This window comes from Letharia columbiana, assembly GCF_014066305.1.
Source record: "Letharia columbiana isolate WasteWater2 chromosome Unknown Sc0000049_s0, whole genome shotgun sequence".
NCBI lineage: Eukaryota > Fungi > Ascomycota > Lecanoromycetes > Lecanorales > Parmeliaceae > Letharia > Letharia columbiana.
In genome coordinates this window covers 31,756-46,058 of record NW_023501093.1, presented here as the reverse complement: position 1 = coordinate 46,058, position 14,303 = coordinate 31,756, and the positions used below count along the sequence as shown (strand labels likewise).

General features: G+C 46.7%; 5 protein-coding genes across 5 annotated transcripts; 3 read left to right on the top strand and 2 right to left on the bottom strand.

The window, feature by feature from the left end:
- Positions 1–3,322: 3,322 nt before the first annotated feature.
- Positions 3,323–5,146, top strand: HO173_010437 (uncharacterized protein; the record flags this gene model as incomplete). The annotated part of the gene is made up of 2 exons (XM_037312322.1): positions 3,323–3,411; positions 3,481–5,146. The coding sequence occupies 2 exons, from the start codon at positions 3,323–3,325 to the stop codon at positions 5,144–5,146; spliced, it is 1,755 nt and encodes a 584-aa protein (XP_037160727.1).
- A 471-nt stretch (positions 5,147–5,617) lies between these two features.
- On the bottom strand, positions 5,618–6,419 carry HO173_010436 (uncharacterized protein; the record flags this gene model as incomplete). The annotated part of the gene is made up of 2 exons (XM_037312321.1): positions 5,618–5,751; positions 6,401–6,419. The coding sequence occupies 2 exons, from the start codon at positions 6,417–6,419 to the stop codon at positions 5,618–5,620; spliced, it is 153 nt and encodes a 50-aa protein (XP_037160726.1).
- A 711-nt stretch (positions 6,420–7,130) lies between these two features.
- HO173_010435 (uncharacterized protein) lies at positions 7,131–9,139 on the top strand (the record flags this gene model as incomplete). The annotated part of the gene is made up of 3 exons (XM_037312320.1): positions 7,131–7,493; positions 7,559–8,105; positions 8,160–9,139. 3 exons carry the CDS (start codon positions 7,131–7,133, stop codon positions 9,137–9,139), a joined length of 1,890 nt encoding a protein of 629 aa, XP_037160725.1.
- A 1,403-nt stretch (positions 9,140–10,542) lies between these two features.
- On the top strand, positions 10,543–12,239 carry HO173_010434 (uncharacterized protein; the record flags this gene model as incomplete). The annotated part of the gene is made up of 6 exons (XM_037312319.1): positions 10,543–10,552; positions 10,618–10,625; positions 11,411–11,491; positions 11,647–11,673; positions 11,831–11,897; positions 12,064–12,239. The coding sequence occupies 6 exons, from the start codon at positions 10,543–10,545 to the stop codon at positions 12,237–12,239; spliced, it is 369 nt and encodes a 122-aa protein (XP_037160724.1).
- A 532-nt stretch (positions 12,240–12,771) lies between these two features.
- On the bottom strand, positions 12,772–14,104 carry HO173_010433 (uncharacterized protein; the record flags this gene model as incomplete). Its single annotated transcript, XM_037312318.1, has 3 exons — positions 12,772–13,656; positions 13,719–14,045; positions 14,102–14,104. The coding sequence occupies 3 exons, from the start codon at positions 14,102–14,104 to the stop codon at positions 12,772–12,774; spliced, it is 1,215 nt and encodes a 404-aa protein (XP_037160723.1).
- Positions 14,105–14,303: the final 199 nt, after the last annotated feature.

Here is a 14,303-nt window from a genome sequence, read left to right as displayed (position 1 = left end):
CCTCCCTCCTTATCGATAAGCCTAATAAAATCGAATAAAGCCCTCCTCCTACCGTCCTATTTCAGCCTATCAATTCTTCTATAAAACTATCGGCCTATTCTATTAATACGAGTATTCTATAGAAAGAGAAGGAGGTATAAGCCCGTTCTACTATCTTTAAACGATTCGATTTCCACGAGTTTAATTTAAAGGCTATTTAAGAGGTTAAATAGAAGATAAAAAAGAAAGACTATAAGATAATCCTTTAGAACGCTATTATTACGCTCTTATTCTTAAAAAATATTAAGACTATAAATAGTTAATACGGCGATATTACTAAGTGAGAGAATATTAATAATCTAGCGAGATAATAGCTAGTTAAGAAAAAGAGAAAGAGGGTTATTATAAGAATTATATATATCTATAATCTTAAAGAAGACTTCTTTAAATCGAAATCCTTTACTACGGAAGAGTCTCCCTCGAAGAAGTAAAAGAAGACTAGTGGAATTATCGACGATAACTCTTCTTTAGATAACTCCGCTACTATATTAGATGATTCTAAATTATCTAAATCTAATAAGAAGAAGAAATAGAAGAAGAAGATTAAGACGCCTAGGTTTAATAGCGCTATTATTAAGTAAATACTATATGCAAAGAAGGCGAAGAAATTAAAAAGAAAGCTTAAATTCGAAGGCTATAAGATTATAAAGCTATAGCTATATTTAAAGCTCGGCTATCGAGAAAAAACGTATTACTACTAATAACCAGACGATCTCGACGATACTTATTATCTACTCGACGACGATTAAATCACTAAATAAAATAAGGCTATAGCGAAGTAGAAACGTGATATTAATATCGAAAACCCGTCTATACGAATATAGAAGCGAATAAAGTCTTAATAAGATCGGGCTATAAAGATAAAGGCTATTAATAAAGAGATTAAGTCGGCTAAGAAGAAAGTTCATACGATTATTAACCCTTCTATTTCTACTTCTACTACTACTTTAATATTAATTAGTATATTACTTAGTAGATTAGATACCTTATCCTCGCCGACGTAAGGCTTTTAGTAATAGTAGTATAATGCGTATTAATAGTAATATAATTTATATCAATAGCAGCAAGTTTAAGGCTATTCGCCCTATTAATCAATACTTTAACAGTCTTAATATTTTCTCTTACAGCAGTACGCGCATACTTAGACTTAGTCTATTTAGCCTCACCTATCTAATCTAATTAAACTACCATCTCGTTTAGATATAGCTAATCGATCGCCCTCTAAAGCGTTTTAATTATCGAGTAATTCGATTTAGATAAAGAGTAATATAGGTAAACTACGAAAGGCCTATTTTACCTAATAAATTCAGAGAAATTCGAGTAAGAAAGTAGCCTTTATAAACGCTCTAGAAAAGATTAAAGTAGAATTATATACACTAAAGTAAATACGTCGAATATCGCCTTCTAATTAAAAAAAGATAGAGGTTTTAAGAGAAATAACTATACGATTAAAGGATAAGATAAAGAACTTTATAGAGGTACTACGGCTTCGTACTACTACCTCTACTACTAAGTTCGCTAGTTATTAATTATATACTACTTTAAACGCCCTCGCCGCCGCTACCCTATTAAAAAATAAGGTTATTAATAAGAATAGCGATAAGAAGGGGGAGAAGGGGGAGGAGAAGGCCTGAATAGCTATATATCGGAGTTTGGAAAATAAGATTCGATAATCGACAATTAGCGCCGGGCTTACCGCCGTCACGCAAATCTCGAATATTTAATATATTTAAAATTAATTAATAATTATCTATTTAAATAATCTAAATAGTATAAAATACGAGTTAAATGTGGGCTAAAATATAAAAAAAAAATCTCGAGAAACGATTATATTTTGGTGTAAAAATGTTAGATATAAGAGTTTTTTCTTTATATTACGCTAAGATAAGGCTTAAAACTCTATCTTTAGACTTCCTCGCTACTCGAATAATAGCCTTTATCTTCCTTATATAACTTCTCTTCTTTCTCTTTATAATCGCTTACTAATATATCGGCGTATACGAAGTAGGCCTTAGTATAAATCCCTACACTATAAGCCTATATAGCCAGCTCTAAATATCGTCTAAATAATATACTCTTCGCTAGCTTAAAATACCTCTTTAGCCAGACCTTAAGAACCGAAAAGAACTTCTTAATAAGATTAAAATCCGACGAATATAAGGGTAAATATAAGATTATAACGTTTTACTCCTCGTAGAGTCTTCTAACGTTAACGATATAATATATAGAATAATTATCTATAACGAGAATTAACTTTAAACTAGAGAATAGGTTATAGCGAAGAAAAACTTCGTTCTTAAAGAATTACTCGAATTAAATACCGTCGATACTATTCTAATAAATATAATAGTAAAAAATATTATCTGAGTAATACGTCGATAGAACGCTATATCGCTTAGAATATTTAATAGAAATCTATATCGCTAGCCGAATTTCAAAGATTGTATAGTCTCGCTTCCTTTACATTATATACTTATTAGCGACGCTTTCATTCAAAAAGACGAGTATATTATATATAAACTTACTAACCTTCAAAAAGTACGCGTTACGGTAAATCTATAAGCGTTTTAAGACCTCGCGGCGAAGACTTTTTCTACTAATCTTTATAGAATATAGAGTCTTTAAGATCGTAAACTAGCTGATAAGTAGATTAAATCCATTAAATAGATTATACTATATCTCGTCCTAATATATCTACAGCTTGCTCTCGATAAAGGCCCTTAATTCGATTTTTATAGTCGAAAAAATCGCGAATAATCATCCTCTCTTAGTTATATAAGGCGTAGTATAAGTACTAAACGCGAGGAGGTTATCGATAATGCGGTATGTAATACTCTTTTAACGCTTTAACGGAAATAATAGAGGCGACAGCAAGCCATTAAGGATATACTGTTAAATCGATCCTTATAGGCATCGGATAGTAAAGGAAACGATATTTTAAGGCCTTCTATACGTTAGCAAAAGACTAAAAAAAATATCAAGTATTCTATATATACGAGCAATTCCAGCCTTAACTTGACGATGTAGATGGTTGTGGAACGATAATATGATGGGCATGTCTACAGTACGATTTTTAGGGGGGGGGGTGCTAGCCCGAATGCTAATTTTCTAGTTTCCCAATGATTAAGAATATAGGGGTAACGAGGTACTCGTAGCGCTAAAAGCGGATTTTCAGGAACCATACCACCATGCCTACCTTAGGAACCAAATCCTAGAGCATCCTCCAACGCAAATACCAATACAGTAACAACGAAATACTCTGCAAATGCATTTCCATTAGAGGATGAAGCAAGAGCTTGTTCAGCCACATGCATATGTTGCGCTACGCTTGCCTTCAGATTCGACCATAGTTGTCCAGGTCCTGCCAAATACGTATGTGAAGTAGCTGGAGTGAGCGGTCTCACCTTCTCCTTCGCGTTTCGCGGCTGACGATAGAGTAAGTACAATCTCCATTGGCAAATATGGGGCCTTCCAAGCAAACAATATCCTGGGTCGGCCCTACCACCTTACCTTCGAGATTCGAGATACCGTCACCAGCGATGGTAAAGCACAGTCAGGGCTTCGGATAGTGCCAGCCGCCGAGCTCTACGCAGACATCAAGGACGAGGCTCCTGAAACTCCTACTGAAGCAGAAGCAGGAAATCTTGGCGCGAGTGGAGATGGTGTGGAATACGAGATAGTGGGCCAGAATGGAGAAGTCGTCATGCGAACCAACCGTCGGATCACCGACGACCCCAGCAGCCAGATCATGACAATGGATGAGATTGAAGCCTTAAAGGCGCAAAGTACAGGATCGGGGAAAGAGTTGATTGCGAAGATCCTCGAGTCACACTCAGCTCTGGACCAGAAGACGGCGTTTGCCCTTGCCAAGTACACGTTGCGAAAGACAAAGAAGTACCTGAGGAGGTTTACAGTACTACCCTTGGATGTCCCGACATTGGTGCGGTGGATCCTGACCGATAAGGAACCCATGAAGATCATGGAATTAAGAGAAGAAATACTATCTATGATTGGTAGCTGGTCAAACGTGCACTGTACACCCTCGGTTTCAACACCGTCGCTCGACGGGGAAGGTATGCAGACCAAAGGAGGGAGGTGGCTTGTAGTCGATGAGACAGCAGGGCTGCTGGTGGCTTACATGGCGGAGAAGATGGCAATCCTACATCCTCCCGACCACAACGGAGAAGAAGCGGAGGGCAAAGTATTGTCGAAGCGAGAAACCGATGCCGTCAACGGAGACGATTCAATTGGAGATCCCGCGACTAAACATGTAGTTGCACCACCTCCGCACCACCTTCGCCCTCGCAAGACATCTGGCCCAGGCACCACAAATACGATCACTCTTATCCACGCCAACGCTCAACCAAACCTGTCCCTGCTCAAATACTTCCACTTCGACGCATTCAATCCATCCATATCCCACCCGCTCGAGAGCCACCTCAAGACCCTCTCCTGGCTTCAGCTTCTTTCGCCAGAAGACGACATGGGCTGTGCCGAGCCCGAGATCGTCTCAGAAGAGACCATCCAAAGCTGGAGGAGTGGGAAGAGAAGCAATCACTTCCGAAAACGTCGGCGATGGGAACGTATAAATTTTGTTGTGGATGAAACACGCGCTGGCGAATTCGATGGCTTGATTGTCGCCTCAACCATGAACCCTGTCTCAATATTGCGGCATACAGTTCCACTTCTACGCGGTGCGGCTCAAGTAGTCGTTTACTCGCCTACCATCGAGCCACTGGTCGAGTTGTCAGATTATTACTCAACAGGTCGACGGACGGCATTTGTGACGAACCCACCGGATTTCGATTCGATGCCTACGGAAGACTTTCCTCTCAACCCAACACTCCTGCTTGCACCTACAATACAGACAGCACGCAGTAGAAGTTGGCAAGTACTACCTGGGCGAACACATCCTCTCATGACAGGGCGTGGTGGCTCAGAAGGCTATGTCTTCACTGCTACTAGGGTACTGCCAGCAGAAGGAAAAATTGAGGCAAGAGGAACATTCAAGCGGCGGAAGGTTGATGATGGCGTGACACGGAGTTCGTCACGGCAAGAGAATGCTGCATCTGGAGAGAGTGGCTCAATGGAGATTGATGCATCATAGATATGATTGCTTCCAAACAAATAAATACAATCCAAACCCGTTCCCGTACGTTCTTTTCTTGATTCAACCTGACGCTGTCTCTTACATCGTTCTGGATCAATTACTGCGCGTCTCCCAAACCCCAATCATGTGTTTAGGGTGGTGCAAAATGATTTCCTCGCTGTCAAGGATTGCCAAAAAGGGTTTTCTCTCCGAGATCACATGACCAGAATGGACCCAGGGTAAAGGGTCGCGCTTGGAAGGACCCGCAAATGCAGAAGGATCAGTCAAAGCTAACCTTTGCTCGGCAGCCAGTCATTTTCGCTGGTGAGCTGTTTGGCAGCAGGCTAGCATAAAGCCGATGAGCGGACCCACTGACCCTCCCACCACTCCGAAAGTCGATACACAAAAGACTCCTTTTCTTTTGGGGGCACTGCGTCATACCTTCACCCTTCCATTTCACGAATACACTCATGGAACAAAGGCGCACTTCTATATCCCTAGGTCGCAGTCACTGGCCATGGTGATCGTCGGGGATGAGACTTCTTGTTTGTCCGCTGGGGCCGTGAGGGACACCCATGTCCCATGACCAGCGAAAGAGGGGTTCGCAGCAACGCTATGGTAGTCTACCTGCAGGTTGCCATAATCAGCGGTAATGAGCGCAAAGCCCAAATAGATGCAGGATTGCGCTCCATGGCATTCCTAGTCACGACTCGAGGATACGGTACTCCTTTTTCATGTCGTCAACCCCAATCTTGAAGGATTATGTAGCAACAGTCTACAGATCTCCTGAGCGCGTGGGAGCTGGGATATCTTTCCGGCCCCTAAAGGCTGCTTCCGTCATAGTAGCCCCCGACCACCTATGCCTAGGTAGCTTAGCAGACGTCCAAATAGACTAGAAGCCTACTAGAAGAGCAGATCTTTGGCCTCCAATTGACGGCGGCGGCGGCATCACGCTGTTTGGCAGATAGCTCGGTGGGGAAGACCCAATCATGCGTGCAAAGCGGCGTGCGAACGCTCTGTATGGAGGAGCAGGAAAGCGGTAGTTTACACCTCACGGGAGTTATCGTATAGAGTAGAGTATGACCAAGGAATAGGAAAATTTGGCGAAGTGAATTGAGCGGGGTGGCCAGGCCGTTTGCAGAGAGGAGGGTGATTCTGTTCTGATTTGAAGATCTCGTATTCACAAGTATGTACCTTAGACTTGTTGAAGATGCACCAATTAATGCCCCTTTTCCAATAATAAGGTCCATCAAGCACGTTTTGATTGCTTACAAGGATCCCCTCGACCCATTGTTTCGGGGTTGACCAAGGCCCCCAAGCGAGAAATTACTTTAGCTGCTATTAGCGCGAAATCCTGGATCATAAAGTAATTCTACTTTACACTCGGTCATGGGAGAGCTCTTTTGTTCCTGCTTCAACCTTTCGCGATCATCTATCCCATCGCATCTCTCATGGCGCATTCCTTCTGACCGACATTATATCTTTCCAAATTGTCTGCATTTATTACGGCTGTCTAATACTACAAGCTTTCTCTTAACAGGCCCAAGTCCTGCTGTATGCGTGTCCCTTGAGCCGTGGTCCTTCCTCTCAAGCAAAGCTCTGGGTGAAGCTTCAGCTCGCATGGAGAGCTATTGATCACTCCTCCACGGCCATCATCAACGTACTTACGACTGTCAAGCCATACCAATCTGCTTCGGCTCCTCACACTCACTGTCAGATCCTTGTTACGACTCACATTACGATACATGACCACTGAAGAAACGATCTACGACCTCCAACCCCCCCGATAGATCTAGAGCCAACTCAAGCCAACCTAATACCCCTTGAACTTCCAACCATCGCTGCAGCTGAGAATACTCGAAACGTACCCACCTCTGTACTCGGCCCAAAAGAAAGACGTCTATCGAATCCAGCTATCGCCTTGAAATACTCCAAGACTGCGAGTCTCCAACAGCTTCCGCCTGACACCGGAACTCTCATCCAGTCACAGAAGAAAGCCAACATGAATAACCATCATCATCACAACGAAATGTATTACGAGCAGGCGTCATCACGCTCTCCAGGCTCTCACCGCCATCAACAGCAAATGCTCCACCGCCAACCTTCCCGGCACTTCGATGCCTACGGCCAAATGCCAAACAATGTATATACGCCCGACGATCAATCTATGAGATATGAGACGAACAGATTTGATAGAATGAATGGTCAAGTGCAAGGAAATGGTTATAGCTATGAGCTTCCTCCAGCTCAGACGTGGAACCCCAACGCCTTCAGCAGCAACAACAACAACAATTTCGCTCCTCCTTTCGCAGCAGCTACTGGAAGGATGAAGTCCCAGACACGAGGACGAAGTGCTCTGCCAACAGTATGTACACCGCGCTCACAGCGCCTCAGAATCCCATGTCCTTTTGCTAATGCTGAGACGTGCAGGGATGGATGGACACACAGCAAATGTCTAATCCAAACCTTTATGGAGGCGGTCACGGCCCTTCGCCTCTTGGGATGTCTCATATGCGGTCCGAACAATATGCGACTGATCCTGACGAGGAGCTCATACCAACTGCCATCGTTATCAAGAACATTCCATTCGCCGTGAAGAAGGAGCAACTGGTAGATCTTATGACCTCATTGAATCTTCCACTGCCATACGCCTTCAATTACCACTTCGATAATGGCGTCTTCCGTGGCCTTGCATTTGCAAACTTTACTTCGCCGGACGAGACTCAGCAGGTGATCGAACAACTGAATCACTATGAGCTGCAAGGGAGAAAATTGCGCGTGGAGTACAAGAAGATGCTGCCACTGCAGGAAAGAGAGCGCATCGAAAGAGAGAAGAGAGAGCGCCGTGGTCAACTCGAGGAGCAGCATAGACCAATGGGTGGGCCTCAGCTACACAGTCAGCCATCAATGTCATCATTGTCTTCCCACAGGCTAGCAAACACTCCGTCACCTATTGGCACTAGAAATGAAATGCCGGGTAAGCAGAAGCTGTCTGGCACATGTTTGACCGGAGCTAATCATGTTTCGCAAGACATAGATCTGAACGATCCCCAAACGCTGTCATTCTATAGCGAGCTTCTGCTCTTTAGAGACGACAAGTCAAGGGAGGCTTTGATATTCCCATCGACTCTGGCTCCACCTCAACGGCGCATAGTACATACGCTAGCGCATCACATGCAGCTAGCACACGTCTCTCGCGGTAATGGAGAACAACGACAAGTCCACGTCTACCGTCCAGATATGAGTCAACAAGGCATAAGCCCTCCAATACCGCAAGTTTCGGCCCTTCAAGGTGGAGATCCATCAAGGAGCAGGGGCCTCAATCGAGCTGCTACAATAGATTTCAACGAAGCTCGGAACAATCCTGACTCGGGAATGTACAATACTCTCCGAGGCCAGCAGTCTTCTGGCTTCCTAGGTATCCCCGACTCCCCAAGTGGCTTTGGGACGGCACAAAATCTTCGGGCAGCCAAGTCTGTTGCAGATCTACGATCCTACACCCCGTCGCCTGTCCCATCTACAGCTAGCTTTCCACCTAACCTACAATCCAATATTGCCAGGTTCCAGGACTATGGGACTGGAAGCGCATCGTCCGCCGCACCAACCTTGACGCCCACTGCTTCTGGCTCCGCTCTCGGGCAATATCGCGATGAAAGTGCTCTTGTCAATGGATTTGGCAGTATGTCCTTAGGAGGAAATTTGGGACCCAACGGAGGAAGCCCTCGACGTCTGAGAGGGGCTTTCTCTTGGGACCAAGATAACCAACAATCGGCTGCTGGACCGTCGGGACCGTCGGGACCGTCGGGCGCTGGAGCTATTGGCAGCAACCGGTCCTTTAGCATGAATTTTGACAACTCCTCACAAGACAGAGGCTTGCCCATGAGGCAACCGCGCGGGCCATCAGAGCGTGGGCCTCCGGCTTTTTCCCGGGGACGACAGAACGGCCATCAAGCTCGAGGTAGCGATGAGCTGAGACAGCAGTCCAGCCAAGTGGAGATCATCGTTGAGTAACCGCTAGGTTCCGAAGGCTGCTCGGCTCTGTCAGAGAAACGAATCACGACGGATGATGATATGACATCTAGACAACACAACAGGGGCTACCCTTTCTCCATTCCCATGCTTGGTTTTTGATGGGATACCCCGATCTTTGAGATTGGTCAATGAATTTCAATTTCCTTCGCAGCGCATTTACTCTCATCATCTTCGCCACCTGCTTTCTTCTACACTCTATAATCAAATGCGGCACCGAGACCCTTCCTCCCCTTTGCTATTGCAAATGTTGGAGCTCTAGGCATTCCGAGAACGTACGATACGGCAAGATAGAGACCTACACCTACAGTCGCCGCATCTGCTCGGCTGGGAACAGATCACAGCCTCACCTTATTCCACTTTATCTTCAAGTACATCTAAGTCTTCTTCAGTTGTTGACGAGCCTGCCGGATCAGGATGAAATGGGGGTATGCAATAGTCTTTCGTGCACTAAGAATTGCAATCAGATAGTCGTGCCTATATTTTGATTGCATTAATAGATCTAATATCATTCCGTTTGCCTCTAGTCGCACCTGTGACGCGCACTTCTTCAAGGCACCGCTCTCAAGTGCTGCAAATCTGGGGTCGCCGAGTCAACTTGGCCTGCCTTTCACACAACAATGATCCCCAACAATAACATCTTTTGACGTCATCGTATATTTCAATTGGCATATTCCGATCCTGACCATGGTCATCGAAGATATCAGAAAGACGGTAGCATCCCTCCGATCGCCCCAGAACTGGCTTTACTCGAAAGACCCTGGGCATTCGCCTAGCTTTCCAACTGCTGTCGGCCATATCAAAGCAGAGGGCTGTCCAACACTTAGGACATGACTTTTGACCACCGTTCCGACAAGCAGATCGAAATCGCACATTGTACGAGTACCTGTCTTATTGTATAAGCCGCTATGTGTCTGGCCGCATGTCCGGGAATGGCATAGTCCATGTGGGAGAAGACCGGAAGTTCGTAACAGGATATCCAGCGGACGGCCCTTGAAGCGCTCTCGATTAGGACATCCGAGGAGGTTGCTAGAGCGAGGAGAGTATAAGTGCCTTGTCATGGTGGTGGAGCTTTCTCATTTTGCGCTACACTGCGAGCAGTTGATAGCAACGTCTACATACCTGGGTACCGCTCCAAAAGACATCGTTCTCAATCGCCTTTCGGCTGATTCCTGTATATGGATAGTGGAAAGATGTCATACGGTGCAACAGTTGAGAAGGTTGCTTCACCTGGAACGCCACGGATTGATTTAGGGTCCCACCCGTCCACGTCGCCAGCACGAAGTGGCAGAATCCTATCTAACGAACACGTTGGGTTATCAGACCGAGAACTGGACATGGCTCGTCCCTCCTAAATCAACGTGCGCAGGTGAATCGCTAAATGAATGAAGCTGAGTAGGTGTACCCACAAAGCTCGTTCAACTTGCAAGATATCCTTTCTAAAAGCCCCAAATGAAAAGGTGTCAAGGTGCGTTGCCAGCTGGAGTGCACAAATCACGGGGGACACCCCCAGCATGTCGGCATAACTCCGTCTCATATCCACGCCGCCGGACATGCTCGGAGGGGTTCTGCCTTCTAGCGGCGCATAGTGGATCCTCGCTTGCACCAAAGTAGTCAGGGAAAGGGATCCATGGATATCCTGGCGACCGCAAGGGGAAAGAAACTCCAACCACGCCAACCACTAGGTGGCCTCTTGCGCCAGTACATCAGTATAAGAAAGCCAAATTCATATCTCTATGCCGTTCATCCACCTATCTCAAAGGCGAGAATTCCACCCTTGCAGACTACAGCAAGTGAAATAAGCCTATATAATCAACGTACACTGAGGCTGCTACCACTATACAATTGCAATTGTTAAATCGAGCTCCATGCTCCGTGTGCAAGTACATAGGTCTTTACCAGGTTAATATTGAAAGAAAAAGTGGACTAGATTCGGGCTTTTAGCCATCTTGGCCTCTGCAAGATGGGCTAGGACACATATATCAATAGAGTTGTTCTACTTCTCGTGTTATTTTCTGAGATCTCGTGCTGCCTCTGTCCCACACCTTTGTCTCGATGGACCTAAGAGATTTCCATCTGGAAGACACGCCAGTTTCACTTTTGCTTCAACCACTGGGTCTCTTCACGAAACTGTAGTTTCCCATCTTCCTTTCCTCGTCCAGAACTTCCAGCACTTTCCTGACCATTGTTGCATCACTAGCGAGAACCCTTCGTCTAAATGCAATACCGAGACTTGACTAATACGAATGATAGCTGTCAAAACAAACCATCCCAAATCACCAACAGCAATCACAACCTCGTAACAACTTTCAAACTACCGCCAAGGTGCCCGTGGTAAGCAGAGCTCCTGACCATCACATCTTCCCTCTGCTCTTACGTTCTGCAAATCTTCTCATACAACTGCTGGAAGCGGATCACATCATTCAAATCGCCTCCAACTCACTCACTCACTCAACCCCTATCTCATGTGTCCACGATCTCTTTGACAGTCCTGGACTCCAGAGAACGAGCGCAAGGTATGCCCCTCTTTCCGCGATCCAGCTGAGGGCTACGCGAATACACTCCATCTCCTCTCTAAGAAATGCTTTCCACCCTTTTCCCTCCACAATCCAAGCCGAGACCTTGAGAGACTGCCATTCCCAGTTCCACTAACACGTCACTTGCAAATTCCAGCTCCAAATTGTCCACGCCGTCAACAACAAAGATATTGACGCGACTGAAATCGCCACCCATTTCCATGGTAAGATGCAATTTCCTTTCCTTTCCTTTCCTTTCCTTTCCTTTCCTTTCCTTTCCTTTCCTTTCCTTTCCCCTCCTTTCCCTTGCCTCAAAACCCCCACCGCACACTCCTCCTCAGAATCTTCCCATCAGGACATCAATGCAGGCCAACACCTCACGAACCCCAGGCGCTCCACCCCGAGCCATCACGCCACATCTTGGAATCCTCCGCGAAGACGGCAAAGCCCTCCCTCCCCCCCCGGGCGCCCCTATCGTCGCAGGCACCGCAAACGCGGCGCTGCTGAGTTTGCACACGAGGGGGGTGGAGCGACGGGTGTGGAATTATGGAAGAAGAAGTGGGTGATGATGGAAGGCAGGCCCCTGAAGCGCCGCAGGCAGGAAGCGCAAGGCGAGTGTTTGATGCTGGGGGTGTGGGAGTGGGGATGCGAGCGTGGGAGTGGGGATGAAGAGGGGAGGGGATGGCTGGGGGAGGAGGCTGTGGTGAAGATGGACGATGATGATGATGCGTAGGGTGCAGAGGGTGATTGGTGTGCTGACGTTGCTGTCAGATTTCCCTTCCATTCTTTGACGGTGTGTAAGGCGTGACTGGCCGGAATCTACGGCTATGGAAAAGCTGGGTTGTACGTATGTGGCAGCTGGGGGCCCTGCTGTCGGTGCCGGGTTGTGGCTGTTGACCGTTGGTGGAGGAGAGACGTGTGGTAACGGACTGTATACTTTCTGCGAGGTTGCAGGCATAGTGAATGGAGATTCTGGAAAAGGATCATGTCTCGTCATTGATTGAAGGTCTATTTATTGGTTGATCGCTTGCCGGCCTGTGACACGCTCGCTATGCAACCCTGCCTGCAACGCCACCCATGCATATGTACACATTTGTCTCATTTCGGCGCATCTCTCAACGTTCTCCCACCTAATTTCTGCCCACCCCCTGCACCAGGATCTTTCTTCTCCGCTTCCTTGCCCTTTTCTATCTTCTCAACGGCATCCGGCTCCCCACCCTTGCGTTTCAGGCCTCCTCTCAGCGTTTGTCCCTGCCCTTGGAACTTCGGCTTGCTTTCATCTTCAACTTTCTCTTTTTGCTCGCCAGTCTTGCGTACGGGTTTGACTTCGTAGCCGAAGAACAGTTTCCCCGGCGGCAGACGGAGTGGTTGTGGTCCGTTGGTGCGCCTGATGGTAGTTGGAGGAGGGTTCGTCGAAGCGCCTGCGACTGGGGTGGACGCTTTGGGTGTGGGCGCTTTACTGCCCTTCCGCGCGTTGAGCTTTTGGCCTCCGAGGAGGAAGTTGGAGGAGACGGCTTTTGCGCCATCGGCTGCTGTGGATGATGTAGGTGCTATGGAGGCGTAGTTGATTGCTTTGGACATGGTGCCAGTGCTGTGTAGTGTTCCGCCGGCCGGCAAACCGCCTGTCATTGATCTAGGTGTGCTGGTACCACTGACGCGTTTCGGCTCTTCATAGCCCACCGGAGGGGCGAAGTCAACTTCAAGATCCGTCTCGAGTACACTGATAGCTCCTTTCGCAGCGATGCCGGGTTTTGTTTCAAGCACTTTCATGGAATAGACACTGTCGTTGTATGCAAAGGTGAAGACATCGCCGACGGTTAAGCAGGAGAAATTTCGGAAGGCATTTTCGAGGACGGCTTTTGGGTCGGATATATCGAGGAACGATGTAGATTGAGCTTGGAGTTTGACAAATTGGCCGGAGGGGAGGTCGGTGGATTTGATTTGGAGAAGGTCGCCGGGTTCGAGAGAGAGGGTTTCGAGCATCTAGACACCGCATCTCTTTAGCAATATGCTATTAGATGGCCATATGCTCAGGATGATCGTACCCAATAAGGCAGATAGATCTTTCCCTCCTCCGCAATGAACTCCAATACACCCGCGTGCGTCATAGTATCCTTGTTCCCATTTATTAGCTCGAAGAGCATAGGATATGTGATGTGTAGGCGTGTCAGCTTGTCGAGAGCACTGGGCGGCATGATGACTTTTCCGCCGTGGTTCACATTCTCTCGCTCGGGACCAGGCAACATGGCGACGGGGTAACAGCGGTAGTATTCGTCGAAGCGGCGAGGTGGCATGCCGCCTGCTCTGCCCATCATGCCTGGGGGAAACATGCCGGACATAGGGTCGTCGTCCTGATAGAAGCCTGGATTGAACTGATGGTGAAGATTAGTGATATGGGGTTTGAGAGCTTGGAGGTGGAGGTAGGTACCATTTTGAAAGTCCTAAGGCTAATAAGAGAATATGTTGATTCGGAGTAGCTGGAGAAATGATGTTGAAGCTGGCAGAAGCTCGGTAAAACACTCTGCGGGATGACGCCTGAAGCTCAGCCTTAGGGTGCTGCAACAGTATGTAAGGTAGTACTCAAGTCCCCACTTGTGTTGAATTTACTCATGTCATGTTACCCTATCATT